The sequence below is a fragment of the Taeniopygia guttata genome, chromosome 5, assembly GCF_048771995.1.
Source record: "Taeniopygia guttata chromosome 5, bTaeGut7.mat, whole genome shotgun sequence".
Classification (NCBI taxonomy): domain Eukaryota; kingdom Metazoa; phylum Chordata; class Aves; order Passeriformes; family Estrildidae; genus Taeniopygia; species Taeniopygia guttata.
Genome location: NC_133030.1, coordinates 28,806,289 through 28,823,260, shown reverse-complemented (window position 1 = coordinate 28,823,260; position 16,972 = coordinate 28,806,289). Strand labels below are relative to the sequence as shown.

The window sequence follows — 16,972 nt, the reverse complement described above, 5'->3', positions numbered from 1 at the left end:
AAGGTGTGGTGATGATGTATGCTTTTGGCAGCTGATCTGGAAAATTAGAATGGCTTAGAATGAGCTGAGGAAAGACAGTCTGTTTTCAGAAGTCTGGGCCTATTTAGCAAGCCACTGAAAAATCTTAGCTTGCCTAAATGGTGTAGTTTAGCAGCTCAGTATTGTGACTCAAGTCATTCAGATGCTGGTGTTTGTGTTGGTACCTGGCTCCAAGCATCTAACACTGCATGAGACTAATGTTTTAGCTGGGAGAGCCAAGCTGAATGGTCTTGTGAATTTTCTTCAAAATTGACTCATTTTGTTTCTTGTTTGGGGAAGGAAAGGTTTCTTCCATTAAAGACCGTTGAGGACGTTCACATTGCAGTGGTACTTCAGAATCTTGCCTGTGATGTGACGGTGAAAGGCAGCATGAAAGGACAGGGGCAAAGATATTTGTTTGAATGGCTTGCCAGCTATTAATCAAAAAATAACAAAGGAGATGCATTCATTATTACTGGTGGTATTTTTTAAGGATGTGAGGCTTAGGCTCAGTGACATATCAGCTGGATTTTTCAAAATGATTCAGCATTGATGCAATTGTTCTATTTAAGATCCAGGTAGGTCAGCAATTTTGTGTGGTGTTTTTTTTTTTTTTGGTTTTTTGGTTTTTTTTTTTTTTTTTTTTTTTTTTTTTTTTTTTTTTTGTAAACACCTGTTTGTGACCTGTCACACAAGCTCTGCTGAATGATCCTGGAAACAATTAGCTGTGGATCTTTACAGTCTCTATTAGGGCCGAAACATCTCTTAGGCTGACTGCAGATGAAGTTAGCCCCTTAATTATTTGGTAATGTGAGGTGACTTCCTGATATTCTGAGAATTGGTTCAGACTGAATTGGTTCAGAATTGGCTCTAGATTTCCCTGTAAAGGTCCTGGGCTATGTGTTTTACCTAATTATTGGGTAATTAGCTGACACAGGCTGGTGCTGGTATTCCTCACACCTGTGGTCTGTTGGGGTTAGGGCAGTGAAATAGCTCCTTGAAGAGTACCTGAAGTGTTGAATGAACCTGGAAAGGTCAGGCAACCTCTGAGTGCTCCTGCAAAAGTAAAGAGAGGTGCTGTTGGATCTACAGAGCACAGGAGCACAGGGAGGGGCAGAGATAAAGGATTTGAGCTACTGGTTTTTGAGATGAGGATTGCATTTGAAATTCTGTTGCAACAAATCTGAGGGCAGGGTTGCATGTATTAACAGATGGGCGAACACTTCAGTGATGATTTTTGAATGGTAAAGCAGCCCAATTACTTCATGTGAGTAGGAGGAGCGAGATTTTATCTCCAAAACATATCAAGGGCATGTGGAGTTGTTTTAATGCAGTTTCTCAATAGTCTTTGGAAAGTACAAGCCCTCCTTCATATATGTCATAATCAGAATAGTGTCCCAAGCAAAAATGTAATCCCCCACCCCTCTACCTAGTGTGATCTCTCTCACAAATGACTTAAAGAATATTGTAGAGTTTTGAAGAATAGGTGTTTTAAAGGTGTGGTACATAGAAACATGAAAATAAAATGCTAGCATATTAATAATATTATTATGAATGTTATGTGTATATATATATGGAGGGATATCTTTGTTTGGTTTTGGGTTTGGGCATTTCTGTTTGGTTTTCTTATACCAAAGACTTCCTTAAAATTAGTGTCAGGCCAAAAATTACCAAGTCAAAGTTAAGTTTTTCATAGTCTGAAATCCAACACCTTGGGATAGAAAAGTGACACTTGTCATCCCTGGTACACCTTGTCTGTGGAGGTTATTGAGTTCAAGTCCTTTGTGCAGCTAGAATTGGACTTGAACTGCTTGCTCTTCTTTGACTGGCAGGATGAGGTCTTGTAGATTTTGCAACTTGTGGAAATATACAAAAAGAAGGAAAACAAAGTGAAAGGCAATACCCAGGGAAAATCCCCAGCTGCACATCTGGTAGTATGTTTGTTAAATTGCTTAATTTGTTAATACTGAGTAATTATTTTCTAATGTGACATCTGTATAATTTTTTTTAACACCTCTAGCATGTGCTTTGAATGTTTACCCTTCTTGTTACGTACAGGGTGTGTAAATGATGACCACTCCCACTGTCATCCCAAAGATGGTACAAGGATACTCTTCTCCTGCAGTAAAATGAAGTCCCCCATTAGTCATACATTTCTGTAGTCCTGGATTATCAGAAGGTGACAAAGTGGTACATAAGGTAATTGTGGAGTATTGAAAGCAGCTCTTATTCCTCCCTGCAACCTATTGCAGTCAGATATACAATTATCTGAATGTCATGTCAGGGAAACTAGTGTTTGCAGCTGGCCAGTTTAGATCAGAATGATATCTTTCCTCCTGCTTGCCTTGATTAATACATAGATGCAAAATCATGTGCATATAAATGTGCACTTGAAAGTGCATGATAGCAGAGGAAAATTACATCTTCCTTTTTACTCTCCTTGTTACTGCTCAGAGCTTTAAAGAAACTGTGGAATGTTCTGTCATCAGTTACACAGTCTCTCTAATCTTCAAAAATCCAAGTAAGTAGTACATATATGATGATCTCTGGCAATTTGACATTATTAATGTGGAAATGGGATTGCTAAAAAGAGGCAAAATATGGCTCTTTAGGCTTTGGGTAAATTCACACATGAATTTGCTTAATGTGTGCTTTATGGTTGTCTTTGAAATTGTCATTGAATTGTGGCAGAACTAATGAAATATGCAAAAAACCCAACATGATACAAGACCTTGAAAGTTGTAATCTTTTTGAAATTATAATCCTAGGGACACATTTCTGCTTCTAAAAGTCCAATGGGACAAACTGCAAATTCATGATTTTTTATTTTAAGCAGGTGGTGTAGTAGACACCAGTGAATAAACCATAAAGTTCTCTCAGTGCTGACAAGGACTCACTGTCACAGGTGTTGTGAGCATTCAGTGCTTAGTTCTATCAGGTATTCACTGCATGAATGAGAAAATGTTGAGATTGCTATTCTTGCCTGCTATAAAGATGCCAGGTCTTTAAAAGATAGTGCATTCCAAAGCCTTCTTGTGTGATGTGGACATGTAATGGTTAAGGAAGAAAATGCCAGCCAAAAAACCTAATGGTGGTCATGAGCAGGAGAAGGAGAGATATTTAGGAACATGTTTTGGGAATGGCAATGATGACATTGTTTTGAGATGAGGAAAATAGTTTGAACATCAGGGAACCATTTAGTGGGTAACATGCACTGACTCTGGAATAATTTAATAAATTGTGAAGTGCTGTCTCATGTATGGATCTTAAAAACAATGTGGGTATGAGAATGTAGTGTCAGAGAGTCTTTTATCGGCTGTGAAACAGCTGGGATGATATAAATGTGTATAGGTGTATATACCTGCTGGTACAACTTGGGCAAGGTGAGCTGGATAGCCTACCCTCTTTCCTTTGATAGTTTTGCAGATGTTTTTAATGAAAATGGATTCTTACTTTAAATTTTAATACTGGAATATTTCCAGGGAATATTCTTTCAGAAGCTGTAAAGGACTTGTGTGAGAGGGCAAGTGATTCTCAGCTGTGACTGCTCCACCTGAATTTGTTCCTAAGGATTTAACACAGATATAAAGACAGAAGTTACAGGAGATATTTTGTCTTTGGGGTGGAGATGCACATGTTTATTGCAAATACTTTTTGGTCATTCCTTTAAGGAGCATTTCAGATGCTGCAGATTCACATTTGGGCCATTTTCCTTTGATTCTGAGAAGACAGTGTAAGTGTATCTGTGGAGCAAGCAGCTAGCCATTAAATATTTCAGATGGAAACCGCCAGAGAGTACCTCTTATTCTTATTTTGAATAAGATCTTCTGAAGAGGCATCACATGTGTTTATGACACAGACATGAACATACAAGGAAGTGACTTGTATCTGAAAAGAGGATTTTACTCCAGCAACGTTCCTTGGACAACACCTCCTCTCTTCCTCTATGCAAAATTATTTTGATACCAGCCTACATGGCACAGGGGAGTGCACTTAGGTGGCATCCACTACATTTTACAAGGTTGCTTTCTATGCCTGCATCAAGTGAATTCAACAACAGTACAAGTACTATTGATTTAAAATAATCACTTCAATTTCATTATGCAAGACTCAGTACTTGCTGCCTTCTATCATCAGTCAGAGAGGCCAGAAAGAGTCTGGCAGAGCCAGAGTCTGCTCTTGCATGCTCCAAAATCTACCAGCCTGCACATGCATGCTAGTTTAGGGCTACTCTGATGCACTTTACAAGGCAGTGAGTCACTGTACACTGGGGTGTAGAGCAGTCAGGGAGGGTTTTGTGCCCTGGAGTTTCTCACAGTGTGTCTGCTGGGCTCACTGTGAGAGCCAGCACACGCAGAGCCCTTTGAAGTAAGCTCTGAGGATGGGTGAACTGCTGTGCGCCCTGGGCCCACGCAGGAGAGCACAGCCCTCTCTTCTGCCTCACCCTTCCACTCCCAAGTTTCACCTGCTGCTAATAGCTCCTCCCTTCCCTCTTGTTTGATTTAATATCAAACTGCAAGATTTTTGAACATGGATTAACTTTTTTTTCTATATATACAATAAATATCCAAGCCAAAAATACTCAGCATTTGTTGAGGTTGCTAAATGTAGCACAGAGATGCTCAAAGTAGCTTTGGGGGTGCTGCAGTCATTCAGTCGTGGCATTATAATTGAGTCACCTTGCTGAACTGCCTGAACTGTGCTGCTATGGGAAGACTGCTACAGGTATTTGAGTTTATGGTTTGGAAAGAAGCTGCTGACATCTCTACTACCTTGCAGCATGATGGTGGCAGTGTAGAGATACTCCCAGAGCTATAATTTAATTAGTCAGAAGCACTTTGCTTGGGGGTTAGACCTGTTGCATAAATGCAAAACTTTTCATTACCAGTAGTGTTTCAAGAGAATAATACCTGGGCAGAAAGGGGCTTCAGCATCCTCCCTGAACATCACACATGGCAGTGTTTGATGGACTTGCTCTTTATTCTGCTGACTCAGTTGAGGTGCTCTAATAGGCTGCAGGAAGCAGGGAGGGGACTGCCTAATGACTGGAAATAATCAGGGGGGTGGGGCAGGAGAGCCTCGTCATAAAATCCCTATTCCTCCACCCCTAATCTGCATGAGGAGTTCCTGCCAGCCGTACGACTCAGTAACTTTTAACACTGGACTTACATGCGACTGGAGCTGCAATGGGATCAAATTTAAGTACAAGTGAGGTAAGCAAAACAAGGTGATAGCAAGTGTAAAGTGGGGAGAATTGTCTGGTGTTCCAGTGAGGTTGATCACAGAGGAGAATGAGTGGTTTGTGTATGGGCAATTAAGGGAAATCGAGTTTGCTGTTCCTCAGGTCTTGTTGCAAGGATGGGTTTCCTAGTCTAGGCTTTTGCAGAACCTCATGGCACACTTGTGTTTTCAAGCCAGATTTTAGGGCTAGCAACATTGCTTTTTGTGCTTCCCTGTAAACAAAAAAAGAAATAAGAAGCTGGAAGAGAGTTGTGATGGTGTTCAGTAAAGCACCTAATGATGTAGTTAAAAAGCATAGCTCTAACGGTGTCCTTGAATGCGAGATGTTTTGACATGTCAGCCTAAAGTAAGAATTTAACATGTAGTTTAGTTTTCTTAACTTTGCCTTGTGTTGTTTTTCCTAGACTTTTACGAGCACCTCAGCACCAGCGGTGAGAACGGTAGGTAGCAATTAGCTGGCCCTTCATTAAATGCTGTCCAGTGCTGAATGTAGATCACCAGAAAAAATTTTAGGAATTCAATGGCTCGGGGGAAAACTGTGTTGCAAAGTTTACTGAGTGTTGAAAAGCTGACCTCTGTAGATAGAATATTGCCATGGCTTTCCATAAACTTTAAATAGTCTGGCCAGTGTTGGTTTCTGATGCTTAATGTGTTGCATTTTATCTGGGCTGGTTTGTACTTCAACTATATCAATTTCTGAATTAGTTCCTTCTTTTGTGTTTTGATTTCTTTGGATGAAATATTCCCATTTTCCTATAGCTTATTCCTTTATCGGGAAAACTTTTATATGGGTCTTCCAGTGGTTCCCAGCGCTCTGGTATTCCTCATAGCCTTTCTTTGCAGTGTAATGATCTGTCCCCGAGGTTGCAATTCTCTGTGCAGAACAGCATTTACAGGTAAAACGGTGGAATAAATGTGACATGTTCAGTTTCCTGACAAGCTTGATCTTATCAGCCTAGTAGGAGTGGGAGTAGTGCACAAACTTCTGTGAAGGCAAAAAAAGCAAAAGGTGTTTTGTAAAGGCTGAATTGAGGATGAATTCTTTGCACAGACAAATTAAGAATGGCTGGGCAATTAGCAGACTTTTATGTTAAGACGTATTAGCATAAAGAAAACAGAAGCTCCCATGAGCCCGTGAATGTGGGCAAGGGCACTGGCAGCAGGATGAGGCTGTCCTCTGGCACTTGCCGTGGGTTTGGGGCTGGCAGTATCAGTTGCAACTCTCTGGGGAATCTGTCTGCAGGATGGGCTTTTGCCCCTCATTCAGTGATGTGCGGGGTCCAAGCTTTGCATCCACATAGGGAAATCAGAGTGATATAGACAATCTTTTAAATGGTGGTAAATTCTGTTTGCCTTGTGGAGGTTTGCTGTTATTGCTAGTATCTGATGCCTTTTGTGCCTGAGAGCCACTTATTTGCTCTGTTCAAAGTGAAATGCTGTGGTAAAGACTTTGCAGAATTTCTTCAAAAATTGGCTTCTAAAATGATGTCTGGTCTCTGAATATAGCCTTGCAGCCCTAAGAGGTATGCTAGAATCATAAACATTCTGATTTTGAGTTCTAGCCTGTGTTTTAGAAGATCACAATGGTTTTTTAATCCATAGTGCTTTTTACATTGTTTGTAGATCCCTAGGTGTGAGACCTGTACAATTGCATGGCTTTAGATTGTTACTATTATCTTCAAGGTATTTAGGGTGGCAGAACTGACCTGAATAAAGTACCTACAATTTACAGCAGGACCCAGAGCCCCTTCTATATACCCTGTATCTCCAAGGATCATTGAGGTAAAATTCAGGCAGGACTTGAACTTTATTCCTTTTTTTTTCCTATGAAAGTTGGTATTTATGATAACTACATAAGCCTAGTTGCCTGAGTTACTTTTTCTTACTCAGTGGCTCAGTCAAGGAAATGAGTTTTCATTATCAGAGTGAATTTCAGGGCAACTGATAGGATGTGTGGGATTTCAATTTGAGCAGCTATATAAATTAAAAACAAAATGTAAAATAGCTGGTGAGAAAAATTTGTTCGTGCCCTCATGTTGACAGTCAAAAGAGCAACAGTTTTCAGATCCCATAAATTACTGATAAAGACTAGTGTGGTCTTGAGGAAAAAAAACATGTTGGACTTTGGGAATACTTGACCTGGTTTCTCAGATTTGGATCCATTCTAACATATGTCCAGCTGTGGAGCTGCAAACAGGAAGAGGAAGAAAAAAAGAAAACCACATGAAAATTGCAGTCTCTGAAACCACAGAAGTTTTGCATAGCTCTTGGAAAGAAGCAGCCCTTGACTCAGTGCTGCTCCATTTGTTTTTGTTCTGAAACAAACTTGGGGACTTCTACTGACTTGATAAGTCCCAGCTATGGGGTATTTTAAAATGGGTGAAATAAATACAAAATAGCAGTACAAGGAAAAGTGTTTCTTATACATTTGACTTTGCCTGAGGTGAAATCTTGCCTGCCCTCAAAAGTTTTTGAAATTAAAAGGTGCCACATACCTGACCCAGGTCAGAAGCAAGGCAGTGATCTGTGTTTTAAAGTCTTGCTACTCTTTCTGACAGGGTGAGTGATTTCTTTGCTGCTTTTCACAGTTTTTAAAGTAGTGATGAGATTTATATTCCTCTTTGATGAGAAAGTTAAGGGAAGAGTGATTTCCTCCAAATACATACGTGCTTTGATAGCTGCCTTTTCTCTTGATGTAACTTGGGAATATTATATGAGTTTCACTCTTTTCTCCTTAAGAAAAAAATTCTGTGAAATGCTCTTAAGCTTGGAGCTTTATTAAAATGGAGCAATTTTAGAGACCAGTTATATAATTCAGTCATATGGATGAGCACTGATGTATGTGAACACTCCTATTAACTTCCCTCAGACTAGATATGTGAGGATTGCACAAGTGTGCCACAGGACTTAATTGAATTTTTATCTGACGTAGGACAGTGTGACCAAGTCTTGCATTTGCAACCTCATATATTTAAGTAATTTCAAAAGTGATCATTAAAATGCCTGGCTTGTGTTTCCGGTTTATGAGGCAAGATTCATGTCTCAGATGAAATAAATATAGAAGCTGAAAGTTGAAGTGTGTGTAATAACTGACTGTAAAAACTGGCCTCAGAACTTACCCAGCCTGTGATGTGGTCATTATCACATAAAGGGCAAGGATGTGGAAGTCCTTGACAATTGCTAGGAGATTATCCAGTTTAGGACAAATTTTTCTGTATGATTTTGAGTAAGAGGCTGATAGCTAGACTTGGTAATGCATTCAGGCACCTGAAAGTTAGGAGTTATAAGGCTGGACTTGCAGGACTCTAGGATGGGAATGCACTCCACAACCCAAAGTGAAGCACTGAGGCTCGTTTCCATAAGTTTGGAGAGTAAGATACACCAGAATGGATTTGTAAGAGCTGAGCAGAGAATTGCATGAATGGTACATCCAGGTAACACGGGCAGCTGGGGACAACTTCCATAGTTTCTATATCCACGTAGCACTTGGCTGCAGAGAGATATCACTATCCACTTGAGATTCACAAAGTAAAGGTCTCAGTGCTTGTTTTCCAAGAGCTGAGCCAAGGATATTCCTTTAAATTTAGGCTGTTCAGCCTAGTAATTAATAGAATTTCCATGGAATGGGGAATTCTGCCCAAGTCCATTTTTCTGTAATCAAGGAATGCAAGCCTCCTTCTTTCTGGATAAGAGATATGCTCCACATCTTCTGAAATAACATTTCTGAGGTCAAAACCACTTACAATTTATTGGATGGGGAGCCAAAGCAGGGGAAAGCATTTATGTTTAGTCCCAAAAGCAGGGACCAAACATAAATGTAAAAACCATACCAGTAGAGTCAGGGATAGACAAGCCTTGGCTGCTGGTCTCTGTGTCTATGAGGCCTTCTCTCTTTAACACTTTGCTATTTTATTAATATAGAAAAGTAGTTGTAGCACTTCAGCTGTATTGTCTGGGCCTGATATTTTTTGGTTGCTTTTGATTGGAGACTGTAATCCTTTTTTGTTTGTTTGTTTTTTTCCCCCAAAGAACTTTTTCTTTCAAGTCTGTCCAAGTTATCTGTGGCAAGCACCTTTCTTTCTTAGGATTTTTTCATAGAGCAGCCAGAGGAAAGAAAGAAAACAATTTCTGTTACTGCTCCTTGTTTTTCACATGTGGAATGTGCTTGGAGAATTGTTTACCTGGGGAGATTGCTTGATTGGATTCTGGTGAGAATTGTTTAAGCCTAATGGCAAATCAGATCCACCTGGACTCTTGACAGGGGGTCATGGCTTGTGAGTTAGATATGGTACTTACACAAGTAGGTTTGTAGTTTTAGTATCTTCCTTTTTATAGTATTTTCATGTATTATAGCATAGTTATAATAAATAAATCATTCAGCCTTCTGAACTGGAGTTGGACATCGTAATTTCTTCCCATTGGGTTCGCATGCATCTTACAATAGTTATACTCTGTGGATATGTTTGGAACAGATAGAGGTGTGATACAGTCTTTGCGACAACTGAAATGCCCCACACCTGACAATGCCAGGGCTTGCAAACTGTGCTCCATAAACCTGCCCTGAGTGAGAGACTGGACAGGTCAGATAATGTAGAACAAATGTGCCCATGTCGGTGGCTGCTCTGACCCTCCTGCTGCTGTCTCACTGCCCCTCAGCTCTGCATCATCAGGCCCTTTGTCAACTCTAAGGGAAGTGCAAGACAACACTTTAGGGATTATTCAGGTTATTTCTTGGGGACAGTTTGTGTTCTGTGCTGACTTTTCAGAGGTGCTGAGGTTTTCGTTGGTGAGGACTAGGACCTCCTTCATTACATTGGCTTCCTGTCCAGTGTCATGTTATGGTCCCAGTTGCTTGACACTCTGGCAAAGCATTGTGAAGCACTTCAGGATAAGTCCTGTGATACCACTAAAAAGACATAATTTGGCAAAATGTATGGCCTGTATGAAGGAAATACTAGCAAGGTACATTTTATTAGTTAATGTCAGTGTATAATTTTTGCTTTTGCTGCTTTATGATTAAGGCAGGCACTTCTGATGCCTGCATTAAGCAATAAAGCCCATGTGTTTGTGTTAGGACACTGTAGTACCTTTGTGAGGTTAGAATATATCTAAGAAAATAAGAGAGATAGGGCTTATGGGTAGAGGTAGAATCACAGAATATTCTGAGTACGAAGGGACCCACAAGTTCCATTGAGTCCTGGACCTCCACCATCCCCAGGAGTCACACCGTGTGCCTGAGAGCATTGTCCAGACTCTTCTTGAACTCTGTCAGGCTGGTGCTGTGACCACTTCCCTGGGGAGCCTGTTCCAGTGCCCAACCACCCTCTCGGTGAAAAACCCTTTCCTAATACACAACCTAAACCTCCCCTGACCCAACTTCATTTCATTCCCATGGGTTCTGTCACTGGTTACCACAGAGAAGAGATCAGTGCCTGCCACTCCTTTTCCCCTCGTGAGGGTGTTGCAGACTGCAGTGAGGTCTCGCCTCAGCCTCCACCAGGCTGAACAGACCAAGTGATCTCAGCCACTCCTCATATGGCTTCTCCTCAAGATCCTTCACCATCTTTGTTGCCCTCTTTGGACACTCTAATAGTTTCATGTCTTTCTTGTATTGTGGCTAAATATGCCACAATATGTGTATAAAACTAAAAGTTCCCCCAGCACTTGATGTGAGCCCACCCCAGTGCAGAGCAGAGTGGGACAATTCCCCTCCTTGCCTGGCTGGCCATGCTGTGCCTGATGCCCCCTTTGGCTTTCCTGGCTGCCAGGGCACTGCTGACACAGTGCCCTTGTATCCAGCTTGCCACAGAACAGGACCCCCACATACCTTTCCTGGGGCACTGCTTTCCAGCATCTTGTTCCCCAGGCTGTATTAGTGTCTTGTTCTCACCAGCTGGTGCAGATAGAAAGATTAGATAAATTTTAGGACACATTAAAACCTGGTTCTGTTCTAAAACAGAATCAGTAAGTGGAAAGCTAATATAAATTTGAGCAAGTGTTGAGAGAAATAGTATCTGTACATAAATTGGTTTTAAAATGAAAGATGGTATATATGAAAGAGGAGATAGTATGTGAGAGTCAGAAGTTAAGCAGTTATCTTAAAGGTGAAATGGGGAAAGGGTTAATTTATAGCCTGAGGAATAGGAAGATTCATTAGTATGAGCCATGGAGGTTATGAGTTATTATAGGCTTAATATCTCTGAGCTCAAGATTTCTGATATCTAGTGGGGTTGTGAGTTAATTCCCAAGATCAACTCTGAGATGATTTTTGTAGCTTTCTGCTGAGGGGCAAAGCTGAAGATCAGAGATTCACCAGAGTCTTCAAGAGAAGTAACTCATCATTGTCAGCTGCATTTCTATTTTTGGCTATGTGCAGAAGTTTGGGCTGGTGTGGGGGCTTGTGCTGGTGCATGGTAGACAGTTCTACTTTCACAGCTCCTGTGACAGTATTTGGTGTCCCAGAGACAATCTGTTCCACTGCAGGCAGTGGTGTGTGAGAGGTGAGGACACCCCCGTGTGTGCTGTAGGAGCGTTTATTGTCATAATAAGGGAGCAATGACAGGAAGACATGATCTTTATCGAATCAAACTCTTGGCACCTATCATTAAGTGATTTTGAAATATATTACTTCTACTTCAGGCCTGAAGAGAGTTCTGTGCCAAAAATCTGTACAAATTTTTCACTGCACCACTTGGTTTGATGAATTGCATTGTCTCAACCTTGAAAACCTTGTTCTATCTACATCCTTAGAATTTCAGGGTTACAATAGTCTGTGACTACAGGCTAGAATAATAATGTCATCTTTTTTTCCCCTTTTTTTATTTTCTGAATTTTTGTGTAGGCACCAGTATCTCCCTTCAACTTGCTCACTGTAAAAATACTAAGAGTGAGGAATGCCCGGAAGGCAGACTTGCGTGAGTACTTCTACTATTGTTGGATGGTTCTTAAAACTTTTTAAAGAAAATATTTGGACAATGTTATTGTTCTCAAATTGTGTATTAATAAAAGTATGTATTGCTCTAAGTTTGAAAGGATATTTATATTATAATACTGGAGCACTGTGAGATATATTTGCTACCCTTCTGACATCAGACTTAACTGTTGATCTGCTCTGGAAACAATGAAAATCCTCATATTTTTAAGTAAGGAAACTGAATATTTCCTACTGAATTTCTGGATGGAAGAAAGGAGAGAACTGGCAATGGAGATGTAAAATCAGCAGTAGTAGGAAAGCCTATGAAAAGAAAAGATTTACAAGCAAAAACATTCTATTACTGCTGCAGAATTTGTACATATCCAGGAAGTGATTATAAAATCCAGTGTGTCTTGGAATTTATTTAACATACAGAATGGAACCATTTAAAAGTCAGGAAAAAAATTAACAGAGCAATACTTGGAGCACTTGACAGGAGTTTAAATGAGGAATAGTGAGGGGAAGTGAAAAAGGGTACCTATAATAGAGACTTCAAAAGAAAAAGGTGAAATAAAGACAAAGAAAATAAGGAAATTCAAGTCTAAAGACCACATGAATAAATCTGAAAGATATAAAACAAAGAGAAAAAGTCCACACTATGTTTCCCAAAATCTTGCTGAACATAGCAATGTGCTGAACATAAATTTTTGTTAATGTAATCTATATTTTGGTATAGATTTTAACTTGTGTGATGGGTAAAGAGTAGAGGGAAAACTTACCAGAGGTTGGATTTGGTGGTTTCTGGCAGGAGCGATGTGGTTAGATGACATGGAACTTGTGCTTAACAACAGTATTTTTGAATGACTGATCACGATCAGGGAAGAAATCTCTGCTGCACTTACATGTAGTGTTCTGGGTTACTTAAGCATCTTCCACAATGTAATACTACTATATTACATTACATGTATTACTGCTTGTTTCTCTTTCTCATTTGGTTCATTAGACAAAGTGAGAACACTTTATAAGGTGTAAAGTTAAGGGTTTCCTACAATTCTATTTTTATGTATAGAAGCACACATTCCATGAGCTTATAGTTGTATGCACAACTTTTCATTTATCAAAATCCAAATTTTAAACTGCCTAAATGATATTTTGCACCAACCAAGTATGTGATCTGACTAGGCCACCACTGCAATTGCATTTACAAACCCACATGAACAACTGAATCTGCATTTCTGTATTACTGTACATCTGTACTGCCTGCTTGTGTTTCATTTCCTTGTGGCTGTCCTTCTCAGAGCAACTTGCTCACAGTCACTCCTTATCACAGTGAATCATCAGGTTATTTTTTGGGTAAACCTGTTCGTATGTCTGCCACGCCATATGGCTTTCTTACTTGGTGTTCTGGTCTCGAGAGCAGATGAATATCATATCTTGATCCCCTTGAGATGCCCTAAACTCAAAACATGGGCATCCCAAGCATTTGTTAAAAGTATTTCTGGCAGAGAGATTTGTAAGCTTTTCAGCAAGAGTATTTTCTTAACAGAAAATTTATTGTCTGAAGAAACTATATTATTGGGGAAAAACCTTGTCCATTTCTTTGTCTGCAGTGGGAAGGGTATTTCAGGCAGTGTTTACTTTTTCTGAGACATCAATAAGGCAAACATTTCAGCTAGTTGTCCTTGGAAATTCAGTATTTTCAACTGTGGGAAAATGTCCTTTTTCTACCTGTGTCTAATAGTAAAACTATGATGCTTGTTATAATTCCGAGTAAGGATTTATTTCCTCCAGTTTAGCTTTCCAATTTTAGTGGTTAAATCTTGGTGTTCCCTATGACTATTTATTTATCTTATGTATATTTTCTCACGATTGGAGTGTTTGTGCTTTATGTGTTAAAGTAAACATTTCTTCTTGTTCATTGACTGTCGTGTTCCTGTTTACTAGTGAAAAATAAAAATACTTTAAAAGTATTCCTCCCTACTGATGTTTCAGAACAAGATAATTTTAATAGATTTGAGTAGAGGCCTGAAAATCTAGACTATGTTTTGGACACTGACATTGATTGCATTATGGGATCTTGGGCAAAGCATAACATCATATAATGGTTTGGATTGGAAGGGACCTTAAAACAACCCCCCTGCCATGAGTAGGGACACTTTCCACTAGATCAGATGGATCAAAGCTCTCTCCGGGGTGGGGAATGGTCTTGAACAGTACAAGAAATTCAAGTTTTCTTAGTGTTCTTATTTGCATAATCCTTATATTGCTACTGTGAAGTAATCAGAGTGTATCATCCTCTTTGAAAATGGAAACTGTGGCACTTAATCATCATTAACCATTTGCTTTTTCATCTGCTTACCTTTGTGCCTCTGCTGAACATCTGATCAGTCACAGCCTTCTGATCAGGTGTGGCTTACGTCTCCTTCTGGAAATGCTCTCCTTCCCATAGTCACAATCCAGGTTTTGCTGAATGTGATAGCATGGTTAACAACGCAGTAAAGGCACGGCTTGGCTTGTAGGAAAACCTAAATCTGTGATAGTTATGGAAAGATAAAGAGGAAATACATGAAGTAATTGCTCTTAATATAATGTAATAACACTGTTACACGTATCGGGCATGATGCAGGGATTGACTATGAGCTGAATTATTTGGCCTCCTCTGACTCACAAGGCTGCTGTAAGAACCAGGTGACTGGTTGAGCATTGCTGATGTGAAATAGGGGAGATTGCATTACAGGTATGAGAGAAAGGCCCTCTGCACCTGTATCATGCTTCTTTGAGTCTCACTCCCTGGAGTTCTCCCCTCAGTTCAGTTTGAGGACTCAGAATATAGGAGAAGCTGATTTATTCATTGGACTCATGGCTTCCCTCCCCAAACATGAGTGGTAGCAGTGTCCAGTCTGCAGGCAGAGTAGTAGGAAGGAATTGAACACACAGTAATTTAATTATGGTGATTAAATGGATTTTTTTTTCTGATAAAACTGCTGAGAAGCACACAACTCCTAAAAACTTTGTCAAATATATGAATGAATAAGTAATGGGCACATTCTGATTTGTGATAAAGAAATGAAATTTTTCCGCTTTGCTGGGAGAACATCTTTCATCAAAAAATCTGTCCTTCAGTTAAGATAGCATGTTAATAAAGGCTTTCATTAAGCTAAGGTACAAAATCTGGGGAAGAAATTATAGAAAAGAAGTTTCTCTATTACCCAGATTGAAGACTGTGAGGGTGTTGCCTGTCCCAGCCATTTGGATAATCATGAAGATAAAGCTAAATGCAACATGTACTGTCTATGGAGGATAGTGCAATTTCAAGTATAAAGTAACATTAAAAAAAAAAGTATGTCTGACTAAGAGTGAAAAGGTGGAAATGGCATTGCAAATATGTGAGGATATCTGTTTTCCTGTTAGTGCTTCATTGTATTATTTACACCTCATCCTGTATATTTTAGCAAGAAAGCCCCAGCTGTGCTATCTTTGTATTATTAGGCACTGTGCAGGAATTCTTTCTCTGGATACATTTTAACTGTGAGCATCTTCTCCTTGTACAGTCACCCTTTCAGATTGCTATGTGACACTGTGGCTGCCTACTGCCTCAGCGGAGAAGGTTCGGACCAGGACCATCAGGAACAGCAAAAACCCCGTTTGGAATGAAGCGTTCTGCTACAAGATTGACCGCCGTGTCAAGGTAACTGACGTCAGCTCTTTTCACCATTTGCTGTCTGCAGTTGGCCATTAGATTACACAGAACTGCAGCAAACCAATACGCACATAGCTAGTTCCAAACACAGAAGATGTTAAAGATTCCTTGGGAAAAAAACCCAAAACCCTGTTGCTTACATTCTCTTTTGTGTTGTTCTATTCCCATTATTTGTAACTTAAACATTTACTATACTGCAATAAGAACGAAGTAAATGCTCTTCAGAATACAGCCTTACTATTCTATCTCCAATCTTGACATAAACAAGCAAAACTCAAGAAAAAGATTGCATAAAAATAATAGCAAAATCACTCAGCTCTAGATATTGTGAAAATCCTTTAAGCCATCTTTATGGACCTGTGACTGTTTTATACACTTACAGCCAAAGGCCATAAAATAAATGGCCTTTAGAAACATTTAATGCAGTTATTTACCACAAACTCATGAATGTTCTGCATGACCTATTTGTCTTGTTTGCCCGAGGAAATGAAACAAACTTGCTTCTTTTTTTATGAAGAGTTATCAGTAATCTGACATTTAATAAAACCAAGTCTCTCTCCTTTTCCTTTTCCTTCTTTTTTCTCCTTCCCATAAAACTGGAGGAGCAAGGAAAGGAAACATAGTCTAGAGATTTTCCTGCCTTATGGAGCTCTTAGATGTGGTAGTAACTCCATTATGTTTTTAACCTCTTTGTGCAGAACGTGCTGGAGCTGAAGGTCTGTGATGAAGACACGGTCACCAGGGATGATGAACTCTGCACAGTTCTCTTCGACATAGATAAGCTCACTGTGGGACGTACTGTCCGCGTGAAGTTTCAGCTGAATCCACAGGTGAGCAATGGAATTGGTGAGAACAAAAGTAAATTCTCTCCTTCCATCTCAACAAATCCTTTTACAGTGTTTCATTTTAGGAAACATCCATTTAAACTATATTTTGCTGCAATTTTAAGAAAGACTTCAATGAGTGCTTTTTGCTAGCTTTTGTTTAGAACAAATATCTATGCTGAAAATATAGGATGTAACCAGCTACAACTAGTTATCCAGTCTTCAGTCTCAATATTTCTGGGATGTTTGTTGACTCTTAGTGTAAATTTTGAATTT

The 16,972-nt window shown here is 39.6% G+C and overlaps 1 protein-coding gene across 2 annotated transcripts in view; it reads left to right on the top strand.

Annotated features, from left to right (window-relative positions):
* Nucleotides 1-4,733: 4,733 nt before the first annotated feature.
* The window catches only part of LOC100221952 (cytosolic phospholipase A2 epsilon), a 33,571-nt gene continuing 21,332 nt past the window's right edge, over nt 4,734-16,972 (top strand). The window contains exons 1-5 of one of the 2 annotated variants that reach the window (XM_072930015.1): nt 4,736-5,231; nt 5,664-5,699; nt 12,101-12,173; nt 15,724-15,860; nt 16,571-16,702. In XM_072930015.1, coding sequence (XP_072786116.1) covers nt 5,205-5,231; nt 5,664-5,699; nt 12,101-12,173; nt 15,724-15,860; nt 16,571-16,702 — 405 coding nt within the window. In that variant the 5' untranslated portion in view covers nt 4,736-5,204. Of the gene's footprint in view, nt 5,232-5,663; nt 5,700-12,100; nt 12,174-15,723; nt 15,861-16,570; nt 16,703-16,972 lie in introns of both variants that reach the window. The other variant, XM_030275336.4, reaches the window with a different exon arrangement.